General features: G+C 62.8%; 1 protein-coding gene across 4 annotated transcripts in view; it reads right to left on the bottom strand.

Annotated features, from left to right (window-relative positions):
* Window positions 1-2,486: 2,486 nt before the first annotated feature.
* The window catches only part of PLCH2 (phospholipase C eta 2), a 31,684-nt gene continuing 14,915 nt past the window's right edge, over window positions 2,487-19,255 (bottom strand). For all 4 annotated transcript variants that reach the window (XM_049877663.1, XM_049877661.1, XM_049877662.1 and 1 more), the window contains 12 exons: window positions 18,828-18,986; window positions 13,830-13,922; window positions 13,347-13,429; window positions 11,886-11,983; window positions 11,404-11,586; window positions 10,972-11,079; window positions 9,789-9,913; window positions 9,426-9,510; window positions 9,006-9,152; window positions 8,663-8,742; window positions 6,025-6,322; window positions 2,487-4,354 (listed from right to left, as the gene is read on the bottom strand). In XM_049877663.1, coding sequence (XP_049733620.1) covers window positions 3,030-4,354; window positions 6,025-6,322; window positions 8,663-8,742; window positions 9,006-9,152; window positions 9,426-9,510; window positions 9,789-9,913; window positions 10,972-11,079; window positions 11,404-11,586; window positions 11,886-11,983; window positions 13,347-13,429; window positions 13,830-13,922; window positions 18,828-18,986 — 2,784 coding nt within the window. In that variant the 3' untranslated portion in view covers window positions 2,487-3,029. The remainder of the gene's footprint in view (window positions 4,355-6,024; window positions 6,323-8,662; window positions 8,743-9,005; window positions 9,153-9,425; window positions 9,511-9,788; window positions 9,914-10,971; window positions 11,080-11,403; window positions 11,587-11,885; window positions 11,984-13,346; window positions 13,430-13,829; window positions 13,923-18,827; window positions 18,987-19,255) is intronic.

The raw sequence follows: 19,255 nt of genomic DNA, 5'->3' as shown, positions 1-19,255 counted from the left end.
CCACGTGGCCTGTGTATCTGCCGTCTTGTTCAGGAAGCGTGTCTAGGCAGGGGAAGCCTGAAATGAGGACTTTTTCTAAAGTTACTTCTAGAACTTTCTTAGCCCCTGAGCACCCCTTTTCCCCACCATGGTGTCAGCCCCGAGGACCCTCTGCAGCAGTGTTCCCAGGGCTGGCCTTGGCTGCTGTCACCTGGTTTTCCACACCACCCCCTTACCCTGGCCTTGGGGGCTCAGAGAGGGGGCCGCCCTGAGCAGTGCATTGGGTCGCCTGTGTGCTGTGCCTCTGTAACCATCCCTGGCCCACTCCCCCATTCCCCTGGCAGGGATGCGTGAAGCCTGTGCACACACTCCTGGCTCGAGAGTCACTGAGAGGAGGCATCGACCACTCTCAAGGGCTCCTGGGGTAGAGGTGGTGGCTGAGGGTGGTAGACTGAGCACCCTGTGGGTTTCTCGCCGACTGCTCCTGGACTTGGGCCAGCACAGGGTCCTCCCAGCTGGATTGACCTCCCCGGGGTACAGGGAACAGGAAAGCAGGTGCAACCTGCCACCACAAGAGTAGGGTCACATGTCGGGTTGCAGGTGACTGGGGGCGGGGAGGTGTTTCCTGGAGAGGGAGAGATCATGAACCCAGAGTCCTTGCTCTCAGATCTTGATGGGGCCGGGAGCTGCCCAGTGGGACCCATGCTGGGGCACTCGGCTGCAGAGTATAGGGCTGTGGCCCTGCAGTGGGGGTACATGCGGACTCTTCCTGCCCCTGAGCTGCTGGAGGGGATTTCTACAGAGGCTGAGCCGCTGCAGCCCCTCCAAGGCCTGCTTGTCTGCAGGGAGCAGAGGAACTGGGAAGGGACGGGCCCAGGTGGCAGTCGTGACCGTGGTCTCCAAAAAGGTCCCCAGCTCTGGCCCTGCTCTTGGGCCAAGGAAGCTGACAACCTGCACTCCTGCCAAGTGGCTCTCCCCAGCACTCAGGGAACCTGCACAGCTCCCCCAGTCCTGGGACCCTGTCTCCCTGCCCCTCCTCCACATGGGGCTGGGCCTGGTCCTCATGATGCCCTGCATGACAGGAGGCATCATCACTCTGGTCCTGTGGACAGACACCACTGCCCTGTGGGCCAAGGGCAAGGCCGGGCTTGCATGTCTGCCCCAGGCTCCATGCAGAACAGCTGCTCCCCAGCTGGACGATTTCTGGGTCTGTCCTTCCTGCTACTGCTGGCCAAGTACCCACAGATGCCTCTGCATGGAGCCCCTGCCGGATCGTGCCGGGCCATCTGCAGGTGGCTGGAGTCCAGGCCAGCCCATGGCAGTGACTGAGCAGTCAGGCAGGCCCACAGCACCAGTCGAGCCTGGTTGAAGACCACCACCAGATGGCAGCAGGAGCTGGCCAGGCCTGGGCTGCAGTTGTCCTCCTGTTCCCTCCTGGATGACCCAGAACCGGAGCAGTGGCTATGGGCCAGGTCAGTCTACACAGTGGTAGTGAGGGTCAGTCCCTGTGCTCTGTGGCTGGGGCAGCAACAGGGCCCTTGCCCTGGGTCTTCGGAGCAGAGACCCCTTCCCCGCCTCCAGCCACACCCCCTGGCCAGCTCCCCTTCCTGCCTGGTGCCCCCCCCCTCCAGGCTAGACCCTGCCCACAGCCCCTGCTGCCAGTGCCAACTTCCTGCTCCAGCCTGTGAGCCCGACCCCTCCCAGCTGCACTGGACTCTGCCTTGGGACCTGTGGACAATAAAGCCCTTCCTAGCCTGCACCCCTGGGGAGCTCAGCCCCATGTATCCTTGTCTGGGAGGTATCCCTGACCATTTTCAGCCCCAGGCTGCCCTCTGCTCCTGAGCTCACCCCCAGGGGCCAATCCTGCGGCCCCGACCCCCTGTGGAGGACAAACGGTCCCCTTGGCTGTGAGGCACAGAAGGGGGCCCTGCCAGTTGCCATGGGGGGCTGGGGGAGATGCCTGGGCTGGGGTGGGGTTGAGCATTGCCCCACCCGAGAGCGTGCAGGGCCCCATGGGGAGGGAGCACTCTGACCTTGGGCTCTCACCGCATGCTCGCCAATGCAGAGTCTCCCCTCTACCCGTGCCTGCCCTGCCCTCAAGGACTGCACCCCCCCTCCGCCCTGTCCAGGGAGGGAGCTGGCTGCTGAACTAGGTGCTCCAGCCCCATGTGCCCCAGCCCTGGTTGCTCTGGCCCCCAGCCCCTCCAAAGCTGTCCAGTTTCTCAGCCTCAGCATACCGGGGGAGAACAGCTCCTGGATCGTGACCACGGGGTTGGGGGCTCCAGCACACCCTGCTTTCTGCAGCCTCACCCAGGGTGCCTTTGGCCTGGGGGCCCTGCCTTGGGTCAAGACTGCCCTTTGAGGAATGGGAGGGGACTAGAATCACGTCACACACCTGGTGGAGGTTGTATGTGGGGTTCCCCTTGCCCCATGAGCCGGTCGGCCAATACTGACCTTGCCCAGCAGCAGGAGCAGGAGTGAGTGAGGGGCTGCGCCAGCCTCGCCAAGTGAGAATGCATTTATTGGAGTCATGTTCCAGAGTTTACGCAGTCCTTAAAACGTCCCGATATGGAGGACGGGGGTCAGAACAGGCCAAACGCCGAGTCAGGCGGGATGCCGGCAGTCTGAGCAGCTCTGGGCACGTGGCCTGCACCCTGGGAGGAAGACCACTTGGGGGCATGACTCCCCAACACTGTGGCACACGCTCACACCCGTGGGCTAAAAGCCCAGGTAAAAAAATGGAAAAGGACTTCGGTATAATTTCAGTGTTGTACAAGTTTTGTCTGTAAAAATTTAAATACCTCTCTGTATATATCTTAAAATGGAGTGACGACCTCAGCCTCTTCCTCCCCTGGGAGTGGAGGGCACTGAGCAGCAACCAGGGCAGAGGGCCACAGCCCCAGCCAGCACGGTCACCCGGGCATAGCCAGCCACTGGTGCACTCAGCATACAGGCCAGCTCTGGGGACCTGTGACAGATGCCCTATTTCCTGAGCAAACACGAAGGCTCCCCACTCAGGCCTGGAGGGTACAGGCAGGCTGGGGCAGTGGTCAGAGTCTGAGCAAGAGGGGGCTGGCAGAGGCCCCGAACTCCTGGCCGGGGGCTCCCTTGGTGGAGGCAGGCACATCCACACAGCCCTCATGACCCATAGAGCAGGCACCTTCGGGGGTGCCACGCTCCTCCTCGGGGGGTCCTGGTGCACCCAGGCCCTGTAGCCGCTGCTGCCGCTCCTGGGCCTGGCGGGCACGGCTGGCGATGGCGCGCACCCGGCTCTGGCTTCGGGAGGAGGAGCGCCGCAGGAAGCCAGGTACCCCTGCCACCGCTACTCCCTCCCCGGCCAGGCCCAGGCTGGTGGGCGAGGTGATGTCCCCTGCTTGCTGGAAGCCTGTGAGCCAGCGCAGCTGCTCTGTCAGGGCGTCCAGCTGTGGCTCGCCCTGGGGGCCCAGGCCTCGGCCTGGGATTCGGGGCCTGCTCTCAAAGCTGGGGGCAAAGTCGTCGGCAGTCAGGTCCCCCAAACTCTTGGACTTGGCAGCTGCAGGGCAGTCCTGGAGGCCCACCAGGGAGAGACGGCCCCAGGGTGGCCGGAGGCGGGAACCAGCTGGGTACCTGTGCAGCCGAGGGGCCAGGGGCCGGGGCTGCAGCTCATCAGACACAGGGGGCAGCTGGCCTGTGACCCGCAAGTTGGGGTTGGACTTGCTCTTGGTCACCGGGGGCAGGCCTGGGCAGGTGGAGCAGGGCCGAGGGGGCAAACGGCTGGATGGGGCTCCGGCCAGGCTCTCTCGGCTGCGGCCCAGGCCCAGGCTGGGCAAGGAGAGGTCGATGACGGTGTCACTGGATGACATGCTGGAGGATGAGGACAGGCTGTCACGGTGGCTGCTGGGCTCCAGACGCTGCCACAGCCGGTCACCGCTTGTGGCGTCTGAGTACACGGCGGGGGTTGGGGAGGGCCCAGCCAGGAGCCGCCGCCCAGCCAGGGGCTCTGCAAGCACCTGCCCCTCACTCTTGGCGTTTCTGACCAGGTGCAGCTGGCCCGGAGCCTGGGGCTGGCCCCTGCAGCCCACCTGGCTGCCAGCGGCCCCCTCAGCTAGCCCCCCAGGGCTCTCGTCGTGGCAAGGCCACTGCCTGCTGTCAGGGGGTGCCTCATTGTCCCTGTGGCTACCAGTCATGAGCTGAGGGGGCTCAGAACCTCCTGGGGCTGCCCCTGGGGGGCCTGCTGCCTTGGCACTGGGTCCTTCGAAGTGCTGGGGCCCTTCCGGGGAGGGGCTGGCAGGGGCAGCCCGCGGTAGCAGTTGGGGACCGGGTGCCGGCTCCTCAGCAATGGTCTCCAGGCCACACAGGGAGGAGACAGACCTCTGCATGGACAGGGGGCGGGTGTCTGGGGAGAGAGAGAGGGGTATCAGTAGGTGCCCCAGGCTCCCATGCCATGTGACAATGGACCAGGACCCTGGGGCCCTCAATGGCCAGGCCCTCCATCTGTACACATGGGTGCCCAGCATGCCCCTCTCCCCGGCCACCCTCTGGAGCTGGGGAAGCAGGCAGGCCACAAGGCCACAGCCTGGTGCTGACCCGTGGGTCTTCAGGGCAGGGCACGCACACGGCACACAGGGCTGCCAGCCTGTTACCTGGTGCTCGGCCGCCGCCATCAGTTCCTAACTATGGAGGCAGCATGGGGGCAGGGACAGAAAGGAGAAGATGGATGATCAGAGGGGGCGGGGGTGAGGTGGCTGGCAGACCGACAAACTGACAGCAAGCCCGAGCAGGTGCAGGACGGGAGCTCGAAGGAGGGAGGAAGGGAGGGCCAGCTTTCCCTGCCCACAGACTGGCTCTCCAGCGGCTCAGAGCCTGTGTGACCTCGCCCTGCTGTGGGCCTGCAGCACTCAGGACTGCAGGCAGCGCTGTAGGACCTGCCTGGAAGGGCCTCTGGGTCAGGCGCTCAGTGCATGTTGGGCCAAGAGTGAGCCCATGCCAAGCCACGTGGAATCTACTCCATTAGCACTCTCAGCGCTATCTGGAGGGCCCTGGACCACCGGTGGGGGGGTTAGGGCTGGCCCTTGACACGTCAGACTTGGGGAGTGACTGGGCCAGCAGCTGGGGAGTGGGGGACAGAAGGCAACCAAGGTCCAGGAAGGGTGTCAGGAGCATCTGAGCCCCCCAGTCTCCTTATAGGCCCCTGTGATGAGGGCCCGGCTGGGACAGCTGGTGTGCACTGGGCTGGATGTGGCCCTCAGCAAACGCTGCCCACAGGCCCTTGCCTGGGCCCACCTTATCAGGGATGGGAGGCACAGCCATGCTGCCCAGGCCCCCACCCCCCACCTCCGGGCTCCAAGAGCACCAGGGCCCCTCGGGTCAAATGGGAGGGTCAGAAGGGAGGGCCAGAGCTGAGGGGGCGGGAGAGACAAGCTGATGGAGCACAGTGAAATGAAAGCGAATGGTGGGCCAAGGGTGGAGGGATATGATGGCGGCGGAGCCAGGCAGGCCATGCCAAGAGTAGGGACGCAGGGGAAGGCCCAGTGGGGCCGGCCTTACCAGCTGAGAACATGGGGGATTTACTCCTAATTTCGTCCAGTTTTTGAACAAACAGGGCGTTCATCTCCCGCTGTAGGGCCCCCGGGGGCCTGCGGGCACCCCCAGGCCAGCAGGGGGGCCCCTCAGGGCTACCACAGCTGTCGGGGCTGCTGGAGTCCGAGGACACGGAGCCACCACCGCCCGGCCGCTGCCGCCGGGCTCCGCGGCCCTCGGAGGCCTCTCTGCTTTTTCCTGACTTGGCCGCAGTGGCTCGGGAGCCCAGGCTGCCACGGGGGTCCCCCAGGGCATCTGGCCGGGCCTGGGGCTGCTGGCTGATGGGCAAGTGGGCGCTCATGGGCCCGGGGCTGGGTGGCCGCTCCCTGAGCAGGCCCTCAGCATCCACACCAGCACATGAGGCCACCACACACTTCATGCACGTGGCGGCCATGCCTGCAGGCCCAGTGCCCTCAGGAACACACTGGGATGGAACTGGGGCTGGGCTCCTCGCTGCTGCAGCCACTGTAGGTGCCAGCACCTTACCTCGGGGGCTGGCATTGCTGGGCCCCTCATGCAGTAGGGCTCCTGAGGTGGGGCTGGGGCTGGGGGGCACCACGTCGTCAGCTGCCCCCTCAGAGCCCGCGTCCTGCGTGCCAACCACCAGCTCTGGGAAGCCCTTCCGGCCCGGCTTGTGGCTCTTGGTGGGGGCGCTGGCCGTGCGCCGCAGGAGCCTCTGGCTAACGGAGGGCCGGGGCAGCAGCCGCCCAGCAGCATGACTGTCCAGTGAGCCGGGCTTTGGGGCGCGGAGGAACAGGCCTTTTAGGCCCAGAGCCTGTTTGACCTGCAAGAGAAAGGGCCCAGCATCGGTGGTGGCTGGGGACTACCCACCCTTGGCACTGGCGAGTGTGGGCAGGAGGAGCCATGGACAATTCTGGACAGTGACTGCCTGGGCCAAGCCAGGCTAGCTGGGGTAGAGGCAGGTCCCCAGGTGTGCAGCAGGTGGGGCCTTAAGGGGGGGTGGGGAAGCAGAAACTTGGAACCTGAGACCCAGCACCCACCGCGCGCTGTACCCCTCGAGGCTCACAGCCCCCAGCTCTGCCAGGGGTGCTGGTGTGGAGAGAAAGACATTAGAGTGAGGACCCCAAGAGCTGCCTGGCTGGCCTAGCTCCTGCCCTTGGGCGCTGGCAGCCTGGAGCAGTCACAGAAGACTGAGGCAGGCGGCCTGTTCTTGGAGGCACATTCCTGCCAGGCCTGGGAGGCAGAGCCCATGGCCTGTTCAGAGCCCCCCGAACTCCAGCGGGTCCTCAGGGACCCCACTGTGAGCTCAGGGCTCAGGCTCCTGCCTCTCAGATGCCAGTTCCAGCCACGCAGCCCTCCTGGACAGCTGGCCTGGGGCCCTGGTCAGGTGGGCCCAGTCACTGCTGAGAGGGCCTGGCAGCCATGTCCCAGGTTTGCACAGGTCAGGAATCCTTGCATGCCAGACACGCCGTGCCCCCAGAAACTCTGCCACCCCAGACTCCCCCACCCCCGCCCCTCTTCTCCCTGGTGACCCTCGGGCTCGTGCACGGAGCAGTTCTGTGGCCTGGCGGGAGGTCACCCCCATTGGCACTCTAGGCACAGGTGTTCGTGTGGCAGCACTTGAATCAGCATCCCGATTCAAGATCCCAAATCCAGTGCAATTTGGTCAGAGACGGCCAAAGTCATTTAGAAGAAGATCCAGAATTCAGGCTTGGAGCTCCCGGTCCCGGGACCTTCCCACCCCAGACACAGATGGGGGGACAGAGAAACGACAAAATCAGAGGGGGAGGATACAGTGGGGGAGCAGAGACAGGAAGGCGGACACAGAGGAAGGGGATATGGGGGGCACAGAGACAAGTGGAGGGAGAGGGAGGAGGATGCAGCGGGAGGGTCACAGGCTGAGAGTGGGTACAGGCGAAGGGGAATATGGGGCGAGAGAAAGGGAGGGAAATACAAGCATAGAGAGGGAAGGGGAGCAGGAAGGAGGGGAAGACAAGGGGAGGGGAGGTAGGGAGAGGGCTTGCAGAGGAGGAGGGTTTCCAGAGGGGGAGGGGGAGGGTTTGCAGGGGGGGAGGATACAGGCAGTGGGGAGAGGAGGGGAGGGGCCAGAGCAGGCTGCAGGTGGGCACAGGGGAGAGGGCAGGGCAGTGGGGGGAGGAGCGGACAGAGGGCAACCCCAGGGCCCTGCTGAAGTCCTGGGTCTGCTTTGTAAATGCTGCTCTGGCTGAGGATGGCCCGCGGAGCCCAGGAGCCACGGCATCACCCATGTCACACGAGCAGAGTTTCCAAAATGCTACCAAGTGGCAGATGCTAATGAGGGGCTTCGGTCTGAGCATGCGGGGGTGGGGTGGGGTGGGTGGCAATGTCCCCGCAGGGTACCTTGGAGGCTCCTAACAGGGCTGCGCTTCTAAAGGTGGACTTTGCACATAGAGACCCACTGCAAGACCAAAGAGACAGAGCGAAGGCAGGTGAGGTGCAGTGTGGCCGCTGGGGCCCAGCGCCCGTGGGCAGGCAGACACGACGGACGAACGGACGGATGGACGGATGGACAGACGGACAGATGGCGAGCCCCGGCTCCGGCCGGCACCTCTGGCCTCATGGAGCAGCAAGAGAGACGGTCAGTGCTGGGACCCAGAGTGGCTGCTGTGCCTGGCGGCCCCAGGGGCTGAGCCTGAGCTGTGCCCAAACAGCTGCACCTGCCCTCTGCCGGCCCAGGCAGGGGGACAGGCCTGTAGAGTAGGAGGACTGCCCTGGGCAGGAAGGGGCAGGGAGAGGAGGAGTCTTGGGGAAAGAAGGGGAAACTGGCTGGCCGGTGCCCAGAGGAACATGGCACCCTGACCTGGGTGGGGCCGGAAGGGCCTAGAGGAGTCACCACAGGGTGGGGGCAGGATAAGAGCTAATGACCAGGCCCTGGGCATGCCAAGGCAGGGAGCTGGGCCCCACAGTGAGTGTGGGGACACGGAAGTCCACCCTGGTGGACTTAGGGCCAGGCAGCCTCCCACCACCCTGTCTTAACGGTGGAGAAAGAGGCCTTGGGGGGTAACTACAGGGCTCACTGCCCAGTGGATCAGGGGCTGGCCCTGGGGCAGCAGGACACGCTGCTGGGCTGGGGCTGGTTCTGCCCTTTCCTGATGGCAAAGGTGGCCCGACAGGCAGCACTCACCTTACCACTGACGTCACTGATGGCCACGTGGACAAAGATGGAGGCCTGCTCCATGCCCTCCAGGTACACATGCCGATAGCCTGCAACAGCAGTCACCAGCTCCCACCTGCCCCTGATCACTCACACTTCCCACTTACAGGTCCCTAAGGACACCGACAAGCCCAGTCTGGGGCCTCCGCCTGACCCCTAGCTCCACCTCCTCCAGGAAGCCCACTGGGGTTGCACCAGCCTCAGGGATGAGGTGTTTCCCTCCCCTAGGTGGATGGAGTCCCCGGGCCTCCCTTGCTCTCCTCCCCAAGCCCCCTCTGTGTCCCTGTGGAATGACCAGGCCCCACCCATCCACCTGGCATCATGCTGCTGAAGGCCAGTGTCCTCTGGCCAATGAAGTCCCGCCCAATAGGGTCATGATCCCACACGAGGAAGCGGACCAGCGCCATCTCGGGCATGTGCACCAGGAACACCAGCGTCTCCTCCCACATGGGGTTGAATCCTAGAGGCCACCAGGGGGTTGTCACCTTCCTTCCCTGCCTAGGGTCCAGCCACCCGCAGCCAGGCCCTGCCCACCGAAGTGCCAGCCTTGGGCTGGCCACCTGGGAGTTGGGGCCATCAATGCTACTTGCATCCAGGGAGACAGTGTCTGCTGATAGTGGCCCGGGATGTAGTCCCTGAATGCAGGGAGATGGCCAGGAGCTGGGATGGGGTATCTGAGGCACAGGTATACGGAGGCCTTACTGTCCCCTTGCCCCACTGCCCTGTGTCTCACCATTGTCATCCACCACACGGGTCTGCTCCTTGTTACAGTCCACAGGGAGCCCGATGATCTCCACCTCCACAAAGGGGTCAATGATCTGGGGGCCCCAGAGGTACAGGTGGCACCTTTGGCCCAGGCACCAGGCTCCTGCCCTTCTAGTCTCTGCCCTCCCGCCGCCCGGCCCAGCTCAGCTCTGCTGCCCCTGTGGCCCCCTCCTAACTTCCTGCACCACTCCACCTCCCCGCGGAGCCCCAGCATGGAGTCCCACAGCCCCCTATCTCCCTGCACCCTTCCACCTCCCCGAGGCGCCCCAGCATGGAGTCCCACGGCCCCCTACCTCCCCAGAACCCCCCTATTTCCCTGCAGCCCCCCTACCTCCCCACGGTCCCCTAGCATCGAGTCCCGAGGCTTGGGGAGCTGCTGCCCGCTGATGATACGCAGTACCAGCTGCTTCTTGAGTTGCCCAGGCAGCGGGTCCTCAGAGTTGGGGTTGAAGATGCCTGGGGGCCGGGGTGGGAGGCTGAGCAGCCATGGCCCTCCCTGAGGCCCCACAGATCCTGGGCAGGCACCAGGCTGCAAACAGTCAAATCCCTCTTTCCCCCATTTTACAGATGGGACCTTGAGGCCCAGGCAAAGGAGGGGAGGCAATATCACAACGCGTCTGGGGGGGGGCGCTTTGGGGATCGAGACTGGCAGGTGGCTCTGAGACCGAGACCTGGAACACAATATGGGACTCCCACCCCCCATCCTACAGGTGAGCTCAGGGACCTGTACAAGGTCATGCTGCCTCTGGATGGGGGCTGGGCCCTTGGAGTCCTGGTGGGGTGGGGGACCCTGGTGGTGTAGGGGCTGGGCCCTGGGAGCTCTCGTGGGGCAGGGAACCCTGGAGAGGAGGGGGTCCAGGCCCTGGGAGCCCAGAGGTGGGCTCTCTGGCAGTACGCCAGGGGCTGTGAAGGCTGAAAACTTGGTGGGAGGTAAGTGCAGCTAAAAAACAGTCAAATACAAACAAAGAGGGGGTGTGGGGGGAAAGATTAGGATTAAAATGGGAAAAAATCCATAAGTTCTTTTCAGCATGTCAGGGAGAAATTGAAGCATCTGAGAGGAGAGGATGGGTGGGGGGTGGGTAGGGGGGTGGCGTGAGGAAGAAGTGGGGAGGGAAGAGGAAAGGGGGAGCTCCTTAAAATGCCCAGCCCAGAGGCTAGCCTCAAGAGCACCTTGGTCTACAGCTCCTACAGACCAAAGCAGGCTGTGGGTGGGAGACAGGCCTGGGGTACGGTGGAGTTGGCACCGTGCCACCTGACAAATCCTGCCTGCACCTGCTAATAAACCTCATGCTGGGAGCCCAGGTGAGGGGTTCTCTAATTCACCGCCTCCAAATTCCTAGCTGAGTGGGGGTCCTTCATGCAGCCCCTGCCCCCAGCAGGGCAGGTGACTCCAGCCCCAGCATCCTGGGAGCTATACCCCACAGGTCCCCCACCAGGAGGCCCTGCTGAAGCCACTGTCCCCAGTTACTACCTGGTGCAGGTTCCCTTTCAACTCACACTCCCAGGCACCTCACCCTTGCACATGCATGGGGGCTTGAGCACGTAGCCACAGTTGCCATTGGCGCTGAACTTGGCACGGTTCAGCTGCAGCATGCGTCCCTCCGACTGGTAGTTCAGGGCCACTGTGGGGCAGGGTGGGGGTTGCCAGTCACACTGGCCTGCCTGGCTGCTGGGTGCACCTGCCACCCCACCCCACTCCCACCACCGGGTGTGATGGGGGCCCTCAGGGCCACATAAGGCCCAACCCCTGGCTCCCGGTTCCTAGTGGGGCGCCCCTGGAGCCCTGCACAGCCAGCCCCTGCAGACCCCAGACCCCAGGTATGTACAGGCAGACCCGTGTCTCTGAGGACCCAGCCCAGCGCCAATACACAGGGTTGGTGGGATGGCACAGAGGCTCCCCTGGGGGCTCCTCGATGCCTCCCAGCATGCTGCCCATGGGCACCCACCCATTTGGCAGCCGGCGTTCCAGAAGGGCTGCGGGTTGTAGTTGCTGGAGTCGACGCGGTAGGACGAAGGGTAGATGCGGGAGAGCTGGTGCTGGTTGAAGCTCAGGTATTGCGCCGGCTTCTGCTGCAGGATCTGGTGTGCCTTGGTCTCGCTGAACGACGACACCTGCCAGCTGGATGCCACTGGCAGATGCAGACCGGCAGGCATCAGAGGGCAGTCCACCAGGCTCGGGGCTCCCCAGTGTGCACCTGACATCAGGGCATCCCTCCCTGACATGCACCCTAAGGTCATGGTGTTCCCTACAACCATGTACCCTGAGGTCAGGGCCAGCAGGGCTCAGGACTCTCTGGTGTGTACCTGGCTCAGGGCATCCCTCTCTGACATGCACTCTGAGGTCAGGGGCCACCTGGGGTAGAGGGAGGGCCTCCCCACTGTGCCTTGGGATCAGGGCTGGCCAGGCCCCACGCCCGGCCCCGCTCACCCTCGGTCTCCACATCATGTGTTCCCACCGACTTGGTGTACTTCACCAGGTCCGACAGGGCCCGTGACAGCTTCATAGTCTTCTTCTGCCGGGTCACCCTGTGGGGTGGGAGGGGTGTCAGGAGCCTGAGGTCACGTGGGGGCCAGGAGGTGTGCGCCCATCAAAGGGGTGTGTGACCAGTGCTGAGTGCTGCAGAGACAGCGGGGCCAGGCGGCTGGGATGGCCACACTCCTGGGCTCAGACCTGCAGAGACAGCAGGTGCCCAGGCTCAGGGGTGTAAGAGGAGCACAGAGCAGCAAGATGTGGCCAGGGGGGTTGGGCTAGGAGGTCCTCCAGGAGAAATGGGGCCTTCCGGGAGGTCCTGAGCAGAGGAGAGCCTGAGACAGAAAGAGGCTGTTGGGGTGAGAGGTCGAGGCTCCAGGTGTGCACTGAGGACAGAGCCAGGAGGAAGTGGGGAGGAGCCGGGTGTGATGATGGAAAGGATAGGGAGCTGTTAGCAGGGATGGGGGTGTGAGAGTGGAGGGGATGGAGGATGGGGGAGGCAGAGGAGACCGAAGTGATGGGCGACAGAGGTGACTAGGGACAGTGTGGGGGGGACAGAGGTGACAGGAAACAGAGGTGAGGGGGGACAGAGATAAGGGGACACATAGTATGGGGGACAGAGTGGGGGGACAGAGGCGAGCGGGTACAAAGCAAGGGGGGACAGAGGCAAGCAGGACAGAGTGTGGGGGGACAGACTGTGGAGGACAGAGTGTGGGGGACAGAATGCAGGGGGCAGAGTATGGGGGACAGAGATAACAGGGGACAGAGTTCGGGGACACAAGGAAGCCTAGATTTAGAGGGCAGCTCTGACAGGCCGACTGCACACCCATGGAGGCACCAACATAGGATGGCTGGGCTGGGCTGGCCTAGTTTGCATGTAGGGGCATTTGAAGGGTGGACATGACCCCTCAGGAGGGCATTTGGCTGAGGGGGCTAGACTCTGGGAGGGAACGCTGAGCGGAGGAGGAGGTCCTGGGAGAAGGACCCCAGGGACAGAGGGGGTCCCAGAGGGGAAAGCGGGGGGTGTTGGCTGGATCAGGGGCCCAGGGAAGAGAAGGACTGAGACCTGATCCCATCTCCCCCAGCCACCACACAGAGCCCTGCCCTGGGTTCCCGCAGATCCATGCTGCACGGCCAGCAGTGGGCCTGGGTCTCTGTCTGGGCGCTCTGCTCCAGGGTCTGGAGCACAGGGCCCACCCTCCTGACTGGACCCCCACCAACCATTCCGAGCTACTGGAACTGGGACTGCAGATCCGCTGCCCTACTGCCTGGACCTCGACTTCACCAGCTCCGGATGCCTCTGGTGCAGGGTGGTGGGGAGCCCCTTCCTTCCCCACTGCCCCACCAAAGCCCCCCTGTGCCCCCCTCCAGGGACTGCCTCCCGGGGTGCACGTGTAGGCACCGCAGTAGGGCACTGACCCTCGGTTCTGGCCTCCTTGGGGGTCCAGGTCCTCCACCCCCTCCTCCACGCTGGCCACCTTCTTTAATTTGCTGCCTTTTTTCTGGGCAGAAGGAGAGAAGCATTGAGACCTGCTGGAGCGCTGGGCTCCGACTAGGCCGTTGAGAGGTGGGCCCCAGCTGCACTGCTTCCCAAGCCCCTCCACACCTAGCTGTGGCTGCCCGTCCTCTGCCACAGTCCCACCCCATCTGTCCCTGCTAGGCACTCAGCCCAGCTATGGGGGCCCTGAACCTGGGCCAGAGGAGGGGGCAACTGGAAAGGGCACTGTGGCCCCTGCTCTGCTACAGCCCCTGCCCCAGCTCCCGACCCTGGCCCCCTGAAGCCACCCTTGAGATGCTACCAGCGAGGATTCTGAGAACCAGCCAGGGAGAATGGAGACCCACCACCCCGCCAGTCTGGAGAACAATGGTCTCTGGCCCCCCAGCCCCAGAAGCCCACCAGACCTTGCGCTTGGAGAAGCTGTTTATAAGGAGCCGGCTGTTCCGCCGGCTGGCTCCGGCGTCCTCCCCAGAGTCAACATCCTCCTCGGCTTTGCTCTGAGCCCCAGGGAAAGAGAGAGAGAGAGAGAGAGCAGCAGGGGTGAGCGCAACAGGTGAGCCTGGCCCTGAACCTGGTGTGGGGCCGGGAGCTTCTGCCATGCCTGGCTCCAGGAGGCTCCAGGAGGCCTTCCTGGAAGCAAGGGATTGAGCTGGGCCTGAGAGGAACCGGGGCAGCAGAGCGAGGTGCTGGGGTCCCAGAGCAGAGCCCAGGCCCACTGGAGGGGGTGAGGGGGGCAGCTCCCAGTGAAAACACAACCGCAAATCAGGGCCATCGAGGCACCGATGGTGGTGTTCTCACATGCACACATGCGTACACAGACGCACGCACACACTAGCTTTTCACAATGCACTCTCTAAACCCGTTAAGTTCCCAGTTCTGAATGTTTTTCCAGGGAATAATACCCATAGTCTGTGGGTCTGGAATGTTCCTCAGCTCTTTGCTTATGTAACCCTCTCAGGACACCTGTGCTCTGATGCCCAGCCGGCGGCAAACAGGCAGACTCGGAGGAACAAGGATAGGCTGCGTTTAAAACCCAGATGCTGCTTTCTGCTCACCGTCAGGGCTCCCAGGGTGGGTGCAGGACTCACCTGTCTCCTGCTATTTGAAAACCACGTATCTTGGGCCCTCCCTGCTGTCTGCTGCGAGAGGTACCACAGAGTGGTCATAACCACCCACTCGCCTGGGGCTCATTCATGCCCAAGCCCTGGGAACCTGAGCCACGTGTTTCCATCCCTGAGGCCTGCAGCCACCGCCACCTGCCACTGCCAGCCTTTTGCAGATGTTCCCAGTCTCGGCCCACGTCTCATCTCACTCACACGTACCTCTGCAAACACCCTGGCACACACCTCTGCACACACACTCCTGTCTGCACCTCTGCACACACACCCCTGAAAGCACCCCTGCACACATGCCTGTATGCACCCCTGCACACATGCCTGTATTCACCCCTGCACACACACCCCTGTACACACCCCTGTATGCACCCCTGCATGCCCCTACACACACACTCCTGCACATACACCTGTGCACGCATCCTGTATGCACACACACCCCTGCACGCACCCCTGTATGCACCCCTGCACGCACCCCTGTATGCATCCCTACACACACACCCCTGCACACATGTGTGCACACATCCTGTATGCATCCCTGCACGCACACCTGAGCACACAGCACTGTACACACCCCTGCACACATACTCCTATACACACCCCTGCACACACCCCTGTACACACATCCTGTAGGTACTCTTGCACACACACCCCTGCACATACCCCTGTATGCACCCCCTGCACACATACTCCTATACACACCCCTTTACACACCCAACCCTGCTCTCACATGGGGCTGCTACGCCCACTGGTGTGGCCAGCTGGAGGTCCCTCCATCCCTGGTGAAAGCCATTGTCCTTTCCTGAGTCTCAGCCACCTGGGGAGTCCAGGCCAACAGCCTCTTCTGGGCTCTCTGTTCATACTTAGCCCCTAATGTGGCTTTGGTACTGGCCCCCAGCAGGGTCCTCAGGGCCAGGAAGGTGATGCTGGCAGGCTGGCTCTCGGCTGGCTGAGGGGTGAGCTGGAGGTCCTCAGGCCCCGGGGGTGGACACTCTCCATGCTTCAGCAGCGTCCCCAGAGGCCTCCAGCGACCAAAGTTTAGGGAAGCAGCAGCCCCACCATCCCTGCACCAGACTCCCCCCACCATTCCTAGCCCAGCCTCCTGCTCAGGCCCATGGCCCGGCACCTCTTGCTCCAGGTGGTAAGTAAGACTCCCTCCTGGGCAGCTCTCATCGTCTGGGAGGGCCTCAGGAGTGTGGAGCTGGGGGCCTTATCCACCCTATTCCAGGAAGAATGGGTGTCTGTCCTGCAAGTAGGGTTCTCCAGGCCCCAGAATCCACACTTCAAAGCACCCCAAGGAGCCCACCACGGGCGTTCAGGAACCAAAGAAGCCACGGTGCTGGAGCCAACTTCACAGCCAACAAAACTGTGTGCATCCCCAACTGGATACCGAGCCACACACATCTAAAGACGTAGTACATTGCCGGCTGTGGCCCTGGGCTAGACAGCCTGTCAGTTGTTTGTGGCCGGCAGCTGCCCCAGCTGCTCCAATGCCTGGAGACTGTGCCTATACAGCCCAGACCTTCCTCCCTCCTTCTCCCACATCAGAAGCCAGGACAAATACACGCCCGTGCCCCAGGTCTGGCCACCCTGGCCCTGCTCTCCCACTGCCCCCAGGAGCCCACAGTGGTGGGATTCTCAGTGATGAAGGCACACGGGATTAAGTCCCCAATTGCTTTGAGAGATGTATGTCTTTCTCCACAGCCCCCAGCAACAGCAACTCGTTTTCCTCTTAATTTACTGACGATGCTGAAGTATGCTGGAAGCCGCACTAGCGTTTGCTTGAAACCTGTGGAGGCTGACACGCTCCGGCTCTCCTTAAACATTGCCTGAAACGCTGCAGCTGCTACTGAGAGCCACAGGCGCCCATAAATCTGGGCCACAATTAAGGGAGCAGCACTACTGGCCCAAGTCCCTGGAGGAGGTGCCGCCAACTGTGGCCCAAGTCTCTTGGACCAGGATGGACTGCTAATGGCACAGCCCATTCTCCCCCAAAAGCTGGGCAGAGGAGAGCTGACAGCCCGTAGGGGAGGGCGAGTCAGTCAGCCAGCAGAAAGACAGCATCCACCAGAGGCAGAGCACAGCCCCTCCCTCCTGACAGGGCTCAGCCCTTGTGATGGCACAGCAGGGTGGGAGGGCTGGGCAGGACAGGGTCCCCAGCAGAGGGCGAGGCCTCGCCTTGGCCAGCACCAGCTCTCCCGGAGTTGTCCTGTACTGCAGAGGCACTTCGTGCTCATCCGTCCCTCGCCTCCAAGTGTCCAGGTGTCCCCCATGCTGAACTCAGTGCCTCCTCCTTCCCTACAGGACCCCCCTGTAGGACGGATAGCATTCAGGACCCAGGCTCACGCCTTAGGGGTCAGCTCTGGGGAGGACAGTGCCTGCCCCCATGGGGCCCAAGTGGCTGTGGTGGGACCCCCTGCATTGACGCCCCCTCTGCCTGGAGTCTGCACCCCTCCGTGAGCGAGCTCCATGGCTGACAAAGTCCCCCCTCCCCTCGCCCCTGCCCCTGCCGGGGCTCCATCTCTCCATCTCAAGACTAGAATAAGCAAGCGCCTGGCGGCACGGGACCTGCCGGGGCCACCTGCAAAGAGTGTCGCTGAGTTCCCCAAGCGTCAGCTGTGCAACGTGGTGCCACACTTGTGGGTGGAAACAAAAACAACTGCGTCTAAAAATACAGGTCCCAGTGGGGGCACAGGAAGGAGCTACTGCTGCCCCCCCCCCCAAAATTTGGAAAGCAGGAGGGGCTGCAGGAAGGGGAAGGGTGAGCCAGTGCCTGCATGGCGGGCTCTCCAGGAATGTGGAGGCGGCCACACCCACCACGAGTGCCCTCTCCAGGTTGAGGGGGGAGGGCAATCAACGTCCCCCGCCACCTGCCCCACCCCATGTCTGCACCTGCCCCCGCCATAAGGGAAGCACCTCTGACTCCTCAGGCCAGTTGTTGAGGAGCCATCCCTCCAGGCTGGCTGCAGCCCAGAGGCTCAGCCTCACTGCCCAGTCAGGGTCCCCGGACACACACGCTTCCCTGTATCTGCCCTGACACCCCTTACAGCCGCTCTCCATGTGGATAAGTGCCCCATGGGGCTGTGAGTGGCTCCCAGCATGGGGGCCCCGGGCAGGGGTGGCACTGGGCAGGAGGGCCCTGGGCAGGGAGGCTCCAACCTTCTGCACTTGGCTGGGCCTGCTGTGGGTGGGGGGCAGCATGCAAGCTTGGCCCTATCTGGCCTTGAAACACTCTGGTAGGAGCTAGAGGCCTCCGCCTCTCCAGCATTCCCGGGGTAAGGGGCCTGAAGCTGCCCCATGTGGCCAGTCCCATTGCCAGCCCCACACACTCCTCACTGGACAGCTCCTGGACTGGCTTGGCCCTGAGACCCTGCTGGGCCCCTCCCTGCCACTCACGAGACCCCCCCCCAAGATGGGGGCCAGAACGAGCCTGTGGGCAAACCCCCTTCTGTGAGGAGCTGCGGTCACCCAGGGCTGTCTGCCCACAGACAGACTGGGTGGAGGGTGTGGGCTGGGAGCTGCCCGCAGGCCTCCGAGGGGACGCGTGTGGCTGTCAGACTACAACAGAACTGCCGGAGGATGTGAAAACAGCCACACCAACAGTGCCGCCAAGCCCCAGGCTGATTCGTTCTGTGACAGGTTAAACGTCTCAAGTCCTCCCTCAGCATGGAAAATCAAAACAAACCTAATCACTGAGCTCCAAGAGGACCCTGGTGATGCACCATGGGCAGTGTCTGTATTTGCACTTGTGCATGTATATGTGCAGATGCGTGTATATGTGCAGGTGTGTGTGCACAGGTTTGTGTGTACATATAGGTGTGTATGTACAAGTATATCTGCATTTGTGCAGGTGTGCATGTGTGTGCAGGTGTGTGTGCATGAGTACTAGCGAGTGTGTGAGTGTAGGCGTTTATATGCAGATGTGTGCGCAGGTATGTGTGGAAACATATATATACAGGTGAATACACAGATGTGTGTGCAGACGTGTATACAGGCATGTTTTCAGGTGTGTATGCAGGTACATGCACGTAGGTGTGTGCAGCCAGGTGTGTACCTGCAGGTATGTGCATTTTGGTGTCAATGTGTGTATGTATGTGTGCATGTGTGTGTGTTCAAGGGCGTGTGTGCAGGTATTTTCATGCAGGTATGTGTGCTGGTATGTGTATACAGGGGTGCATGCATGCACACACGTGCAGCACACAGACAGCACACTCCAGGCCCCTCACCAGCCCACTGGCCAGGCCTGGAACCTGTACCTGTGGAGAAGAGAACAGGCGTTGGGAGCCTCACCTTCTTTCCCTCAGCCCTGTGCCCAAGTTTCCATGCAGGGGACAACGTGGACACGGAGAAGTCGTTGGGGTCTTCACAGTCTCGGATCTTGGACTCCTTGATGAGGGAATCCAGTTTCCTCTTTGCGATGTTTTCCACACGCTTCCGGTTGGTGGAGGCCTGCAGGAGCCAGAGGGTGCCCTGTTGTGTCTGTCCCCAGCCCGGCAGCAGCAGGGCACTCCAGTGGGTCAGTTGGGGCTACTGGAGTCCCGTCCAGGCCCACACTGCACTGGCCACCAGCATGTGGGTCAGGTCACTCATCCTAGAAGCTGGCTCACGGAGAACAGATGATTTGCCCCCGGGACGTAAACCCTGGCCCTGCTGGTTCTAACTCTCGGCTCCTTCAGCTGCAGGGTGATGCTCCCCTACGACCTAACACAGTTTGTGGG

The sequence above is a fragment of the Elephas maximus genome, chromosome 3 (genome assembly GCF_024166365.1).
Source record: "Elephas maximus indicus isolate mEleMax1 chromosome 3, mEleMax1 primary haplotype, whole genome shotgun sequence".
NCBI classification, from domain to species: Eukaryota; Metazoa; Chordata; class Mammalia; order Proboscidea; family Elephantidae; genus Elephas; species Elephas maximus.
This window is presented reverse-complemented; position numbering and strand designations above follow the sequence as displayed.